We start from the raw sequence: 17,171 nt of genomic DNA, 5'->3' as shown, positions 1-17,171 counted from the left end.
TTCCTATTATGCTAAGAAGACGAATGCCCCTAAGATTACCACACAATTCTTTTTCCCCTTTTCCTTTGTACAAGTGAATAATTATACCTGACTTCCAATCCTCTTGGACTCTACCTTCCTCCCAGGCCAATCTGCACATCTTCCACATTCATTCTACTACTATCTCTCCCCCATGCTTCAGCATTTCACCACACACTCCATCAATTCCTGGGGCTTTCCCTGATTTAACTTTCTTCATTGCTTCCACAACTTCTATCCTACTGATTTCTTCCTGTCTTCTCACCTCCCTCCTTCTCCCAGCCATTCCCCAGCCACTTATACTCGCATTAATTCCATCCTCCACATTCAACAATTCCTTAAAGTGTTCTCTCCATCTGCTCACTTTTTCTCCCTTCACCACTAGTAATCTACCTTTTTTATCTTTCACTCTCCTGCTAACTTCACTTCCACCCTGTCTTACTCTTTTCACCTCTTTCCAGAACATTTTCTTACAGTCCCTCCACTTTACACTCAAATTCCTTCCAAATTCCTCATCCACTCTCTTCTTACTCTCTCTTACTAATCTTTTCACCTCTCTCTTTCTTTCTACATATAACTCTCTCTTCCGCCTCTCAACTTCTTCCACGTCCCTATTTCTCATCCATTCATTGTATGCTTTCTTCTTTTGTGCCACAGCCCGTTTCACCTCTTCAGTCCACCACGCTGTTCCTTGCACCCCCCTCCGTCTTCTCTTCCTTCCACACACCACATCACATGCTGCACATATTTCTTCTGTAAATATTCTACACACACCTTCCACGTCCCCCATCTGCTCCAACTCATATTTGCCCAATCGTTCCTCCACTTCTCTCTTATACTCTGCCTTTTTCTCATCCTCTTGTAACCTTTCCACTCTCCTTGCAACTACTCCTTCCTCTCGTCTTTCCCTTCTTCTATTCCTCCATCTTACTTGAACTTTAACTCTGACCACCACCAAGTAGTGGTCAGAAAGTCCACTCCCCCAACCTCTATAAACTCTTGCATCCAATATACATCTTCGCATCCTTTCATCCAGACACACATAATCAATCATTGCCTTCTTTTCACTCAATTCACCACCCACCCTTCTCATCACTCGCCATGTATACCTGTGGATCATTTTATGCCTGAAGAGGGTATTGGCTATCACCAACCCCCTCCCAGCACAAATGTCCACTTACGCACTCCCATTCTCATCTATCTCAGCAGGCACACCCCACTCACCAACTATTCCATCCACCTTCACATTCCCAACTTTACCATTCATATCACCAATCAAAAACACTCTATCATTCCTTCCAAACTTTTCCATGCACACTTCTACATTTGTCCAGAACTCTTCCCTCACTCTTCTAGCACGATCTTGCGTTGGCTCATACACACACACAATCGCCCACATTTGTATTCCCACTTTCAACTTTACCCACACAATCCTTGATCCAACTGATCCATACTGTCTTATGCTCCTCTTCCATCTTTTACTCACAACTATACATACTCCTTCCTTTGCCCTCTCATTCTCACCTACTCCTGCACATATACCCCATCCATACTCCCATTCTCTCACACTTTCTTCTCTCCATTTTGTTTCAATTCTTCCACATACATCCACTTTTGCATCCTCAAGCACCTGGACAATCTCTCTCTCTTTCACCTCATCATTTGCTCCCCTTACATTCCACGTTCCAATTGCAATGTCCTTTGTCCGGTCCTTGGTCGTCAACGTTTGGTCAGTCCTTGTCCGAGGCTTATTGTTTGTTTTTTTAGTTAGTTGTTTTCCGGGGAGGGGCATATATATATATATATATATATATATATATATATATATATATATATATACATACTGTATATTCGTTTTCGTTTTTAACCTGCCGCGTCCCAGAGACGTGAATTCACGTCCTCACATGATGTGCACTCATATCCTGGAGACATAAATTAACGCGGCAACATTGCAAGGACATTGCAAGGTCCGTAATTTGCACAATTTTCAATTTTCGTGAGTCATCTTTGGCACGTATACATGGGACACCTTCCTCTACAAGATGCCAGGCAGGGACAATGCCTTACCCAGCATGACATCCTCTCCCCCCCCCCCACTGCATGACCTTTTCTCAGCAATTCACCTGTTATCAGTGACCTGGCCAGTAAAGCCATGTCATGCCACGGTACGAAATTCAGGGCCAGAGTGATTCCCCAATCGATGACAGTGTGGAGGACAAACATTAGAGGAAGAAACAGTCAGAAATGATGATCAGGTAATGTGGCAAAAAAAGGTCAGGAATGGTAATGATTTAGTGAGTGAAACAATGCTTATAATGCCTATATTACCGTTTGAAAACCAATATACTCTCGTACTACATATAAATTCGTACCAAATAAATAAATAAATACTGTTTATGAGTGGTGTAGAATAGTTATCCTCCCATTGAACTCGTTTTCTTTGCAGCCAGCCTGATAGAAAACCCTGTAAGGTAAGGACGTACTCCTACCTGGATCCAGTATTTTAAACCTCAGGTGAGCGATTTCTCTATGAATTTTCGATATTTCTCACCAAAAGCGGATGTTTGAGCCCCCAAAAAAAAGGTCCAAAAAAGTCGGGACTGGGGCATACCACTGCCCAGAAAACGTCGGGATGGGGCGGGTTAAAGGCTCCAACATGCTTGCATGTGTCGGCCTTGGTCACCTAATGGCGGCTCTCCGCGCTGCACGATCCATTGCAGCCTCCCTGTTCAGTACCTTAACCCTGAGGTCACATTTAATGACCTCGTCCCATGTCTTTCTTGGTCTACCCCTCATAACCCCACCCCCAGTATTAACGCTTCTCACCTTCCTCACCCAATTATCATCCCCCATCCTCTCCACATGTCCAAACCATCTCAATCTACCTCTCCTCATCACAACACCAATACACTCCAGTCCCATCCTACCTCTCAACTCTTCCTTTGTAAACCCAGCCCCTCCAGGCCTTGGATGCAGGGACGCACTGCACATCCACCTAATCATTGTCATTTCTGTACGTCTGAGCCGGCGAATATCGTCCTCCTTCACTGCCCAGGTCTCACTACCATACAGCATTACACTCCTAACACATGCTGCATACAAAGACCCCTTAGCATGTAGGAAGAGTCCTCTCAATGTCAGGAGAGGCAAGGAATGTAATAGGAAGATTGTTGGATGTGAGAGTTCTGAGAGGGGAGGGTGGAGGTATGTCTGACCACTACTTGGTGGAGGGACAGTTAAGAGTAGGTAAGAGATGGATGAGAGCTAGGAGGGTTAGGTGTGGCAGGGAGGTTTTGAAAGTGAGTGAGTTGGATAAAAGAGAGAAAAAGATAGAGTATCAGGAGAAATTGAAAGATGAGTGGAACTCAGTGAAAGATCGGGAAAATGGCAATGTGGAGGAGGAATGGTAGTTGTTTAAGAGTGCTGTGGTGGGGCATGCAGAAGAGGTGTGTGGTGTGAGACGTGTGGGTGGTGGTGTAAGAAAAGGAAGTGAATGGTGGTGCGAGGAAGTAAGTATGGCTGTGGCTGAGAAGAGACGTGCATATCAAGTATGGCTGCAGAGGAAGGATGAGATGTCATATGAAAGGTATAAGGAAAAGAGGAATATGGCGAGAAGAGCTGCGCGTGATGCTAAAGTGGCAGCAGATGACAGGTGGGGTAGGCCGCTGACAGAGAATTTTCAACAGAATAAGAAAATGTTTTGGAAGGAGGTGAAAAGGGTGCGAAAGGGAGAGTCTGGGAAGAACGAGTAAAACCAGAGGATAGAAGGATGTTAATTGAGATGGATGCAGTAAAGGAGAGATGGGCAGAGTATTTTGAAAGATTGTTAAATGTAGAGGAGGAAAGGGTGGCTGAGATTGTGGCAGATGGAAGGGTGCAAGGAATAAATGTGTTGGGAGAGTTGAATGATTCTTTGATCACGAAGGGGGAAGTGGAGAAGGCAGTAAAGGAGATGAAAACAGGGAAAGCTGCAGGTATGGATGGGTGTGCTGTGGAATGCCTGAAGGGTGGTGGAGTGACTAATGTTGACTGGCTAGTAAGATTGTTGAATGTGTGCTTTGTGAAAGGTATGGTGCCAATTGACTGGGCAAGTGCTTGTGTGGTCCCGTTGTATAAAGGGAAGGGTGATAAGTATGAATGTACTAGCTTTAGGGGTATAAGTCTGTTGAGTGTTGTAGGTAAGGTGTATGGCTGAGTGTTAATTATGAGAGTTGGAGAGGGTATAGAGGGAGTGATTGGTGATGAGCAGTGTGGCTTTAGGAGAGGGAGGGGATGCGTGGATCAGGTGTATGCTGTGAGACAAGTGTGTGAAAAGTATTTAGCGAAAGGCAAGGATGCGTTTTGGGCATTTATGGATTTAGAGAAAGCGTATGATAGAATTGATAGGGAGGCTTTGTGGACTGTTTTAAGATTGTATGGACTTGATGGTAGGTTACTAAAAGGGGTGAAAAGTTTTTCTGTAAATAGTGGAGCGTGTGTAAGAGTGGGAAATGCTGTGAGTGATTGGTTTCCCGTGAGAGTGGGGCTGCGACAGGGATATGTGATTGTTGCCTTGGTTGTTTAATATTTACATGGATGGTGTTGTAAGGGAGGTGAATGCAAGAGTTTTGGTGGAGGTCTGAGTCTGGTGAATGTTGATGGTGGAGAGTGGAATCTGAAGCAGCTGCTGTTTGCAGATGATACTGCACTGGTGGCTGATTCAGAGGAGAGATTGAGACAGTTGGTAGAGGAGTTTGGAAGGGTGTGTGAAAGGAGGAAATTGAAAGTAAATGAGAATGAGAGTAAAGTGATGAAGTGTACGAGGTTGGTAGATGGTAGGGGGTTGAATATAGTTTTGAATGGCGAGTTGCTTGAGGAGGTAGAGTGTTTTAAATATTTAGGGTCACATGTTGCTGGGGATGGAAGAATAGATGCAGAAGTGAGGTTTAGAATAAATGAAGTAGGAAAGGTGCTGGGACGAATGAAAAAAGTGTTTAGATGTCATTCGATTAGAATGGATGTAAAGAGAAGGCTGTATGAGGGTGTTGTGGTACCGACTGCATTATATGGGGCTGAAACATGGAATATGGGTGTAGCAGAGAGGAAAAGTTTGAATAATGGAGATGAGGTGTCTGAGGAGTATGTGTGGAGTGACGGGTATGGATCGAGTGCGAAATGATGAAGTGCGAAGGAGAACTGGAATTGTTCGGGAGATGGCTGGTAGAGTTGAGCAGAGGGTGTTGCAATGGTTTGGGCATATGGAGAGAATGGATAAAGAGCAATTGGTGAAAAAGATGACTAGACCTGATGTGAGAGGTGTAAGGCTGAGAGGAAGACCACGAATAGGATGGATGGACAGTGTGAAGAGAGCGCTGGATGCGAGAGGGATGTCTGTTGAGTAAGGAAGAGTGGCTGCATGACAGAAATAAATGGAGAGAAATTGTGAATGAATAAGTGATGACGCAGCCCTGAGGGGATATTCTCCCGCATTTGGTCTGATCAGCTAGTCAGGTCAGGTACGGGTAAGGGGATGGGTCTGTTATGATGTGGCAGGGGTAAACCAGCTCTGCTGTCAGGCCCTGCTGCGGATGTCACTGAATGCATTGCACAGTTGACCCTTGTGCGGTGTAGTGCGGTGAGGATCTGTCCCTTTTCCCCTTTGGGGCAAAGATGCAAATGAATGTATTTGAATGGATGAGTAAATGGGGAGTGTGTCGTCCTGTCTTGGCTACCTCCCTTTCCTTGGGGGAAGCAGCCTAGGTATATATATATATATATATCATCTCTCTCCTGTACCACGTCAATCGCTCTTGAGTAAAAGCTCAACAAGTTAGAAACACATGACCTTCCACTTCTGAATCCAAACTGACATTCAGCCAACATATTCATCTCTTCCAGATATTTTATCCATCTGTCTTTCAGGATTCTCTCACACAATTTTGCGACCATGCTGGTTAGAGACACTGGTCTATAATTCAGGGGTTATTCCCTGTTTCCTCCCTTGTAAATTGGTACCACATTTGCCCTCTTCCATTCTTGTGGCACTTTCCTCTCTTCCAGTGAGCATTCGATTAAACTGTGAATTTTATCCGCCAGTTGTTCTCTGCATTCCTTCAGTATCCAATTAGAAATTCCATCAGGTCTTGGGGCTTTCCTTACATCTTGAGTTTCCAGTAATTTATACACTTCCTGTACCTCCACTTTTATATCTTTTATCACCGGAACATTTCTAATCACTCCCTCCCCTTCCACAAGCTTCTTTTCTTTAGTGAAAACTGACTGGAAACGTTTGTTCATTATTTCTGCTTGCATTGCCGCATCCTTAAAGACCTCTCCTTCTACTTTCAGTTTGGTGATTCCTTCCTTTTGTTTCAGTTTGCCATTAACAAATCTATAAAACAGTTTGGGTTCATCCTTGCATTTGTCTATTATACCTTTTTCAAAATTCGTTTCTTCTTCTCTACGTATTCTTGTGTATTCATTTCTTGTTCTTTTATATTCTTCCTTTGTTCTGTTGTTACCTCTCTTTCTCTAATTGTTCCATGCCTTATCTCTCTCTTTTTTTGCTATCATACACCTTCTATTAAACCACTCCTTTTTCCTGTTTTCTTTCCCTCTTACTCTTGGTACAAATTTTTCCACTCCCAAATTATAGAGGTCTAGAAAGATATCCCACTTCTTCTGTATCTCTCTTGTTTCTCTGAATTTTCTCCAATCCGCATTTTCAAAAAAGTTTCTCAATCCTGTAAAATTTGCTTTCCCAAAGGTGTATCTTCCCTGTCTATGAAGCTCGTCTATTGGCTCGACATTCCCTATTAACATCTGGAACTCAGTGACCACATGGTCACTTTTTCCTAAAGGACAGAGATATTTCAATGATTCTATTACATCGGGTTCTTTGGTGAACAGTAAATCTAACCTTGCTGGTGTGTCCTCACCTCGAAACCGTGTCTCTTCTTTGACCCATTGCGTCATCACATTATTTATTATTATATATAATAACATAGTGCACCATGAATCCTCGCCGCTTTCCGAGTACCATTCCTCCCAGTTCACCTCTTTACAGTTAAAGTCACCCACTAAAATTATATTATTGCTTTTCTCAATTATTTTTTGCAAATAGCTAGCCATATCTGACAACATCTCTTGGTATTCGTCATCCTTCCATGCTCTCGTCTTTGGGGGAACATACACTACCGCCATATCTCTCTTGACATTCTCTCCAGTGTGTGTGTGTGTGTGTGTGTGTGTGTGTGTGTGTGTGTGTGTGTGTGTGTGTGTGTGTGTACAGTCAACTTAGGTAATTCATGGGTACTGTAGAGTTAATACTTACTGTGACTTAGAAATTTTGCGAATTATAAATAACATAACTTACTGTATGGGGAGAATTATTACTTATGAGTCTTACCTCTCAGGAAAGTTCCTCCTACCACCATACTTACACCCGACTTGTCACCAGCAAACTCTAATACCTTTTCAAAACAGTACGGAATGCATGTGTGTAATGGGAAAGAACAATATTGTGAGGTTCTTACATGACTGACTGACAATAATTCTTAAGTGGACAGTGGAGGGGGAGGGGTCCTAAGGCTTGAGACACACTACAGCCTCTCAGCATGAAGCAAGTGTGGTAGTAGCAGGGACAACAGGGTAGACAACTGTGCCCACTTGCTGCTAGGCATAAGTGGGAGCGCTGTGATTAGCTTCTTGTGCTTGAATATGATTTTCTTCTGGCCACGACTAGTGTAAACAACGCTGCAGCCTGGAAAACTCCTCAGAAATGAGTCACTTGGGACAGCGACCATGGCTATCAAATTGGTTAAATTGGTTACCATGACACGAAACGATCACAGTATGGCTGAAAAAGTACCGTGAATTAGAAAACTGAGACTAACAGACCTGCAATATGTCCAAGTTGGCTGTATATATATATATATATATATATATATATATATATATATATATACACAGTGGTGGGCAGCGCAAACGAAGAAGGACCTTGCGCAAGTGCAAAGCGCAATCCACAGTTCACTACCTTGCGCAAGCGCAAATGCACAATCTTACAAATATTTAGCTTGCGCAATGTCGCAAAGCACAAGCACAAACCACTTGCATATATTTTGGGGAATTACTGAAAAATATTGAGATATTTAAATAAAACAGCATAACTACTTACTTTTATTTATTATTATTATTATTTATTATTTGTAATTTGCGCAAGTGCGCAATCTAATATTTAGCTTGTGCAATGTCGCAAAGCTCTAGCGCAAATCATTTGCATATATTTGTGGGAATTACTGTAAAATATATATTGGTATAATTAAATAAATTACTAAATTAGCAACCTGCCCACCACCTGTGGTGACTGAGGTACAGTAGGTCATTGTCCTGGAAAAACAGCCTATATTTACCAAGGCATTGGCAAAGATCACATGATTACTGTATCATCAACTCTCTCTCTCTCTCTCTCTCTTTCTCTGTCCGACAGAGGAGGGAGGGAATGGAGAATAAGAGAAAGAGGAGGGAAGGAATGGAGAATAAGAGAGAGAAGAGGGACGAAGTTTATGCCTTATCTCCTCACTCAAAGGGACGCTCCTTTGCCATTCCCGTATTTATTCTCTCTCTCTCTCTCTCTCTCTCTCTCTCTCTCTCTCTCAGAATAATGCTCTTTATCTCTCTCTCTTGTCTTGTCTTGTCAAGACAGTTTATTTAATAATTCAGTATAGATATACAATAGCATATGTAATTCGTTACAAAAAATAAAAAATCATGAAAACAGAGTATTTAAATCAAATATCCTATCTATCTATCTATCTATAGCCCGACGCCCTAATCCCGCAAAGGGTGGCTGCAGACAAAACACCTCCAAGTTGCTCTGTCATCCACCATTTGACTACCCTCCCCCCAGCTCACCCCCTCCTCCCTCATATACCTCTCAACTCCATCCCTCCACCTCATCCTCGGTCTACCTCTCCCTCTCCCTCCCTCCACCTCACCTACATACACCCTCTTAGTCAGTCTTTCATTCTCCATTCTCTTCACATGTCCAAACCACCTCAGTGTATTTCTCCTAATTTTCTCAACCACATCCACATCCACCCCACAGCGTTCCTTCACTTCTTCATTCGTCAACCTGTCCCTCCACGTCACTGCACATGCTCCTCTCAAGTAACTCATTTCCACTGTTCTCACTTGTGACTTGTTCCCCTCTTGCAAGGTCCATGCCTCGCTTCCATACGTCAGGGTAGGGATCACAATACTATCATGCAGTGACTTCTTAACTTCCATACTCACCTCCCTATTTCTCATCACTGCTTTCAGTGTACTTAAATAATATGTTTTAATGTTTTTTGTAAGGAATTGCATATGCTAATCTTAATAAATAATGTATATTTATTATTACTTACTAATAATAATAATTTAAAAAATATTAAAAGTACATTATCTCTGTTGAAGCATATTAAGAAATGCTACAACCCCCTTCCCTCCCGCCTCCCCCCACCAACCCACCCTCGCGACCCGCCCCAGCCTCCCTCATCCATTATCCAGCCATACGGGAAGCTCCCAAGACCACATGTCCCCTGGAAGACCACGTGTCCCTTGGATCGCGCAATGCACAATCCACAGGGCAGGTGCGCAAGCGCAAATTTAGTTGTGCAAGCGCCACTAAGTTTGCGCTTGCACACCTGCCTTTTCATGTGTGCAAGCGCAAAATTGCGCATGGTCTCATGCGGTGTGCAATGCGCAAATGATATCCCCGGAGCGCAAGGGTGCGCAATTGCACTTTGCGCAAGTGCTTACGCACCTGCCCAGCACTGTATATATATATATATATACCCCCTGGGGGTAGGGGGGTTTCAAGAATACTCCCCCAGTATCCCTGCTTGTCGTACGAGGCGACTAAAAGGGTTGGTGGTGGGTTAGTGCCCCACCCCGTAAAAGAACTAACTAAAAAAAGCAAATAAGCGCCTCGGACCGGACGGACCATACGTTGATGACTAAGGACGGACAAAGGACATTCTTAGAGTAGGATCGTGGATTGTGAGAGGAGTTTATGATGAAGTGATATAGAGAGAGAGTGTCCAGGTGCTTGAGGATGCAAAAGTGGATATATGTGGATTGACTGAAACTAAATGGAAAAGGTGAAAGGATGAGAGAATGGGAATACGGTGTAGGTATATGTGCGGGAGTCAGTGAGAATGAGAGGGCAAGAAGGGAAGTATGTCTGATGATAAGCAAGAAGTGGAAGGAGAATATAAGAGAGTATGGAACAGTGGGTGCAAGGATTGTATGGGTGAGGATGAAAGTAGGTATACAAGCATGGGCGATTGTATGTGTATATGCTCCAACAGAGGATCGAGTGGCAAGAGTGAAAGATGAGTTTTGGGCGAGAGTAGAAGCATGTATGGACAAGTTTGAGAGGAGCGAGAGAGTGCTGTTGATTGGAGACATGAATGGCAAAGTCGGGAATGTACGAGTGGATGGAGTGGTTGGTCAGTGGGGTGTGCCAGCGGAAGTAGATGGGAATGGTAGTGCTTTGGTGGACATCTGTGCTGGTAAGGGGTTGGCAATAGCCAACACCTACTTTCGTCATAAGATGATCCACCGGTATACATGGAGAGTAATGAGGAGGATGGATGGTGAACTTGTTGAACGAAAGGCAATGAGAGACTACGTGTGTGTGGATGAGCGAATGAGAAGACAAGTGTTGGATGCAAGGGTGTGGAGAGGGTGGGGGAATGGAGTCTCGGACCATCACTTAGTGATGGCCAAGGTAGAGCTGCAAAGAAAGTGGTTGAGGAGGCGAAGGGGAAGACAGGAGGAAGCAGCTCCTGTGAGGAAGAGTGGAGAAATTGCAAGATAGTGAGAAGAGGACAGAGTATAAGAGCATAGTGGAAGAAAGATTGGGAAGGTATGAGCTAGAGCAGATGGAAGGGGTGGAAGACGTATGTAAGATATTCACGGAAGAGATAAGCACAGCGTGTGAGGCGGTTTGTGGAGTGAGGAGGAGATGCAAGGGTGTGCAAGGGACAGCATGGTGGAATGATGAGGTGAAACGAGCTGTGGAACAAAAGAAGAAGGCATATGGTGAATGGTTGGCGAGTAGAGGTAGGGAGAAGATGAGAGAGAAGAGAGAAGTATATGTGAGCAGGAGAAGGGAGGTTAAGAGACTGGTGAAGGAGAGTAAGAAGAAAGTGGATGAAGAGTTTGGGAGGAATCTGAGTGTGAAATGGAGGGAGAGTAAGAAATTGTTTTGGAAGGAGGTAAAGAAAGTAAGGCAGTGTGAAAGGGGAAATAGTAGGGGAGTGAAAGATAGGAATAATAGATTGTTGGTGGAGAAGAGAGAGAGAAATTGAGGAGATGGAAGGAGCACTTTGAGGATTTGTTGAATGTAGAGAGTGAGAGCAGTGTGAGTATAAGTGGTTGGGGAATGGCTGGGAGAAGAAGAGATGAGAGGAGGGAGGAAGAGATCAGTAGGTCGGAAGTAGTGGAGACGATGAAGAAGATTAAGCTGGGAAAGGCCCCAGGGAATTGATGGAGTGTGTGGTGAAATGCTTAGGTATGGGGGTGAGATTGTTGTGGAGTGGATATGGAAGTTGTGTAGATTGGCTTGGGAAGAGGAAGGGTTCCAGAGGACTGGAAATCAGGTATAATTGTTCCTCTGTACAAAGGAAAAGGGGAGAGAAGAAGTATGTGGTAACCATAGGGGTATTTGCCTTCTTAGTGTGACTGGTAAAATATATGGTAGAATACTCATTGATAGGGTTAGGCATATGACAGAGGAGCTAGTTGGAGAAGAACAAGGGGGATTTAGGATGGGGAAAAGGGTGTGTAGATCAGATATTTGTTCTAAGATGTTTAGTGGAGAAGTATCTAGAGAAGGGAAGGAAAGTGTACGCTGCCTTCATGGACTTGGAGAAAGCTTATGACAGAATAGATAGGAAAGGTATGTGGAAGGTATTAAGAATATATGGAGTGGAGGGGAAATTGTTGAGTGCTGTGAAGAGTATGTACGAGGGAGCTAGGGCTACGGTGCGAGTGGATGGTGAGCTGAGTGAGTTCTTTGATCTCAATGTGGGACTGAAACAGGGGTGTGTAATGTCTCCTTGGCTGTTTAATATATATATGGATGGGGTCGTAAAGGAGGTACAAGGTAGGGCAGTGGATGTGGGGGTGGCCTTAATGAATGAGGGTGAGATTTGGAAGCTTCCGGTGTTGTTGTTTGCTGATGATACAGTATTGTTGAGTGAAGATGAATGGGAGTTGCAAGGTTTGGTGAATGAATTTGGGACAGTGTGTAGGAGGAGGAAGCTGAAAGTTAATGTAAACAAAAGTAAAGTTATGGTGTTTGAGAGGAATGAAGTCACAGAGTGTGCAGTGAGGTTGGATGGTGAGGATATGGAGAATGTGAGTGCATTCAAGTACTTGGGTAGTGTGATGAGTAAGGATGGAACTTTGGGGGATGAAGTACGTGAAAGGGTACAGCAGGGAAGGAAGGTTGTTGGCACACTGAAAGCAGTGATGAGAAATAGGGAGGTGAGTATGGAAGTTAAGAAGTCACTGCATGATGGTATTGTGATCCCTACCCTGACGTATGGAGACGGCGTGGACCTTGCAAGAGGGGAACAAGTCAAGAGTGAGAGCAGTGGAAATGAGTTACTTGAGAGGAGCATGTGGAGTGACATGGAGGGGACAGGTTGACGAATGAAGAAGTGAAGGAACGTTGTGGGGTAGATGTGGATGTGGTTGAAAAGATTAGGAGAAATACACTGAGGTGGTTTGGACATGTGGAGAGGATGGAGAATGAAAGACTGACTAAGAGGGTGTATGTAGGTGAGGTGGAGGGAGGGAGAGGGAGGGGTAGACCGAGGATGAGGTGGAGGGATGGAGTTGAGAGGTATATGAGGGAGGGGGGTGAGTTGGGGGGAGGGAGTCAAATGGTGGGTGACAGAGTGACTTGGAGGCGTTTGTCTGCGGCCACCCTTTGCGGGATTAGGGCGTCGGGCTATAGATAGATAGATAGATAGTATATATATATATATATATATATATATATATATATATATATATATATATTTACATATTTATATGCTATATATATATTTATACAGTATATTTACAGTATATATATTGTTTAAGGGGCCGGGGACAATAATTTATGTGTACCTGTGTCAGCATTTTTCACCTGATAGCTGCTGTTCATGTTGCATGGTTTCCAGTTGAGTCTCCTGAACATGAGGTTTCCTCCAAGGACCTCTTTCTGTAGTTTCCTTAGTTTGTCCACTGAAGCATGTACAGATAACAAAGTAGCCTAAATTTAGTTCTTTCAAGGCAGTCCCTTGATGGGGAGTTCTCTGTATGGATAAGGATGTCATAGATGATGATGAAGCAGGAGGGATATCTACAACCCATATATTCCATACATGATATAAAAGATTACTGAATGTGGCCATGCACCTCTTATGATACAGATGAAATTGAAATGGTGTGTTCAAGGTCTGTTCAGAAGGTATCTGACCTTGGGCTTAAAAAAAAAAAAAAAAAAAAAAAAAAAAGCAAAGCTGCTGGTAACCTGTTGAGCTTGGATATCGGTCCCTCTCAAAGTTGGCCTCTTCTGACTTGCCACACGTAGCATAGCATTCTTTTCACTACCTGAAACATTTTTAAAAGTTGGTTTTCAGTATCTCCCTCAGGTGCTTTGTCACATTCGTCATGATCTTTTCTCTCATCTCATGTCGGGAACACTTTAGTGGAGTTTTGAGCTAGGGAAGTAACCAAAAGTTGCAAGGAGCCATGTCTGATGAGTAGGGAGCCTCTCGGACCTGCAGGATGTGCTTGGCCAAAAATTGAGAAGAATGGACAAGGGTGTTGTCATGGTGCAGCTTCCATCTTGCCGCTTTCCAAAGGTCTAGTCTCTTCCACCGAACTGCATCATGAAGACAGTGGATAACGTTGAGGTAGTAATGTTTGTTGACGGTCTGACCTTTTGGTGCATATTTGTGATGCACAACACCATGGTAGTAAAAAAAAATTGTCAACGTGCACATCACCTTGCTGCAGACTTGTGTGTTTTTTGGCTGAGGCGACCCTGCATGCTTCCACTGGGATGACTTTGTTTTGGTTTCTAGGTCATACCTGTAAACCCAAGTCTCATCTTCAGAAAGTCTGGATTGCAAGTTGCACACTCCAACATGTCTTGAGCAGCGTTCATCTGCAGAGCTTGTTTTTCATGTGAAAGGAAAAGAGATTGTGACGAATGTGACGGATCATCTGCAGGAGATAGCAAAAACCATCTTTGAAAAATGTTTCAGGTAGTTGAAAGAACACTGGACCATGTGTGTCAAGTCAGAAAGGGCCTACTTTGAGGGGGATTAGTGTCCTAGTTCAACAGGTTAGCTATTTATTTTTTTAGAGCCTAAGGTTGGATACTTTCTGAACAGACTTCGTATAAGTTTCTTTTTCTTCGGATTCCTGTCTTCATGGAGATCAATGGACCATGATTCTAGACTTTAATGCACCGTGTGTCTTTCAGAACTGAGTTACGATGATGAGAATAATGAAGAAAAACCATAGCAATCTTTTTATATGTGCATCACTCATCAGAGCCTGTCATCACGGAGGATACAACGAGTCTGGTGGAACGGATCATCTTGGGTCGAGTGCGATCACGTGCATGGGATGATGTGGAAAGGAGGGTGAAACCAAATATTAACCATCAGGAGTACAAGAAGGCACTACTGCTTGACCAAGAGAAAAGCAAGAAGAGTTTAGCTGAGATATACGAGCAGGTTTGTTGCTGGGTTAGATATGGGGCTGCAAAGAATTGTCATTGTCATCAGTGAATTGTACCTTATCCTTTTGACTGATTTCATATATATATATATATATATATATATATATATATATATACACTGTATATATATATATATATATATATATATATATATATATACATACATACAGTAATCCCTCGACTATCCGATGTAATAGAGCCAAAGGCACGTCCGGAAAGTGGTCCTGTCCGGAAAGTGGGCCCTTGGCTCCTGGACTGGTACTTAAAGACTGTAATCCAGCCTAACTTTGAAAGCCACCTAAATAACTCCGTACCAGACATGCATACCATCTATTTAAACCTATTTAAGACCTATTCACACCAATAATGACATAAAACATGAAATAAATGAAAAGGAACCAAAGAATGAGGAATTAGAAGTGACTGTACCTCAGCCAGGGTACTTACAGCACGCTTGTGGCCGCCTTCTCTAAGGCATTGGCAGTGGTGAAAATGCTGTTGAAGCACATACAGTAATCCAGTGTTGTGCAGCACTTACAGTAATTCTTTGCATTGTGAGTGATAATTGTTTAACACTGCACATTGTTAATTGCACCACGCTAGTTTCAACTGGCAGTTTCCACTCCACAGTTAATCCTTTGCACTCTAAATTCTAATTTCTTAACACTGCACAATACTGTAAATTCCCGTGTGGTCTAGTGGTAAGGTATTGCAGTTTATTCGCTGTTTATTCACGAAAAATGAGCACGTGCACCATCCATTGCGATAAGCGTCTACTCGTGATTGCAGTTAAGTAGTAACTGGTGGGAGGGAAGAGCAGTGTTGCCAGATTGGAGCTCAGCCACATTACCACACTCCTCAATTTTCATTACCAAATTTTAACTTTTCATTACCAAATTCGTAAAGCTAGCATTTATTCTTTACTAATTATATATAAGTGGAAATAAATATAATCACTCTCCTTATAATTAACAGCATGTTGATTATTTTCACGCTATGTAGGCTAGCAGATTAATCAGAGACAGCAGACAACCCACCATCTCCATCCTGTGTATCCTCATACATGTGAAAAATTTGTTTGGTAATGCATTATTCTGATTCATTACCAGACGAATTTTTCATTACCAAATTGGTCCACATTTGGTAATGAAAAATACCAAATGGCAACCCTGACAGGGGAGGGGGGAGGGGGAGGAAGGAAGGGGTGAAGGGGCCTTGGTGTAAACAGGTGTTCGGCGCCACACGGCAATTTCAAATTACGGGTGGGAAAAAAATTGGATTTTTTTTTATATTTTTTTCTTTTTTTGGCCATTGTTGGGTTCCAAAGGTCCAGGCCCACAATGTCTGGTAAGTGGGGTGTCCAGAAAGTGGGCGTCCAGATAGTATAGGGATTACTGTATATATATATATATATATATATATATATATATACAGTAAAAGTCCCATTATTCGGCTGCTGATTATTCGGTAGATCCGACATTTCGGCAGTTTTGAGAAATAGTCCCATTTACGAAAATCTTTGATTGTTCGGCAGATGTCCGGAATCATCTCGGCAGTCCAGGAAGTGTTATCTGTGACTTGTAGGCTTAATGTTTCATTACACTTCTGTATGTTCACTAATTTCTATATTTTTTCAGACTCAGGTATAGTATATTATATTGATTACAATATTGGATAGTATCATACAGTACAGTAACCACCCCCTCCAAATTAGCGAGGGTTACGTTCCAAGCCCCCTCGCTAATTCTTGAAATTCGTTCATTCTTGACGCATTCCTGAAAGTGTCATTTACTGGTAATTGCGTAGCCCATGAACCACTGATACTGTAATGCATTACCCATAAATAATGGTGCTTGTTAAATTAGTTTCCCCATTGTTTTTAGCTGTACAGCTGTGACAGCTCTAGTATTTTTATTCCTCAGCATAATGGAGGAAGGGACTGTCCTGTTTAACTAAACCTAATCTAACCGAGTTAAACTGTACCTAATAATTTAACCATACCTAACCTAACCTAAAGTCAGAAAAATACTTAAAAATAAACTGGAGGAATATGAACTGCTAAGGTCTCTCTGATGAAGGTTAAACGTACATTAAGCGCTCATTCTTTTGTTCGTTTTTGTGTTTAATGTGAAAGAGAGTACTGATGCAAACAGTAATATATCCCATTAACCCCTTAATAACCTCCGGCACTGAACAACCCTTTACAGTACCGATGTCAGTGATATCAAGTCAGTGTGAGCTATAAAGAAAATTGAACAATTATGGGGAGCGAACGAAGGTCACTGGTACGTTTACACGACTCTATGCTAAGATTCCAAGCAGTCAGGCGGTCGGTTAATCTCAGATGTTTTCGCCCATTTGGTAAATGCCCCGTAACTTT

General features: G+C 42.8%; 1 protein-coding gene across 1 annotated transcript in view; it reads left to right on the top strand.

The window, feature by feature from the left end:
* The window catches only part of LOC145404918 (U3 small nucleolar ribonucleoprotein MPP10-like), a 422,647-nt gene that overhangs the window by 265,831 nt on the left and 139,645 nt on the right, over positions 1 to 17,171 (top strand). The window contains exon 6 of the mRNA XM_080276425.1: positions 14,602 to 14,786. Within this exon, the coding sequence (XP_080132551.1) occupies positions 14,602 to 14,786 (185 nt within the window). The remainder of the gene's footprint in view (positions 1 to 14,601; positions 14,787 to 17,171) is intronic.

This window comes from Coenobita brevimanus, chromosome 65 (assembly GCF_032717465.1).
Source record: "Coenobita brevimanus isolate Jiangsu-jjx chromosome 65, ASM3271746v2, whole genome shotgun sequence".
Taxonomy (NCBI): domain Eukaryota; kingdom Metazoa; phylum Arthropoda; class Malacostraca; order Decapoda; family Coenobitidae; genus Coenobita; species Coenobita brevimanus.
Note: the sequence above shows the minus strand (reverse complement) of the source record. Positions and strands in the feature narration are given on the sequence as shown.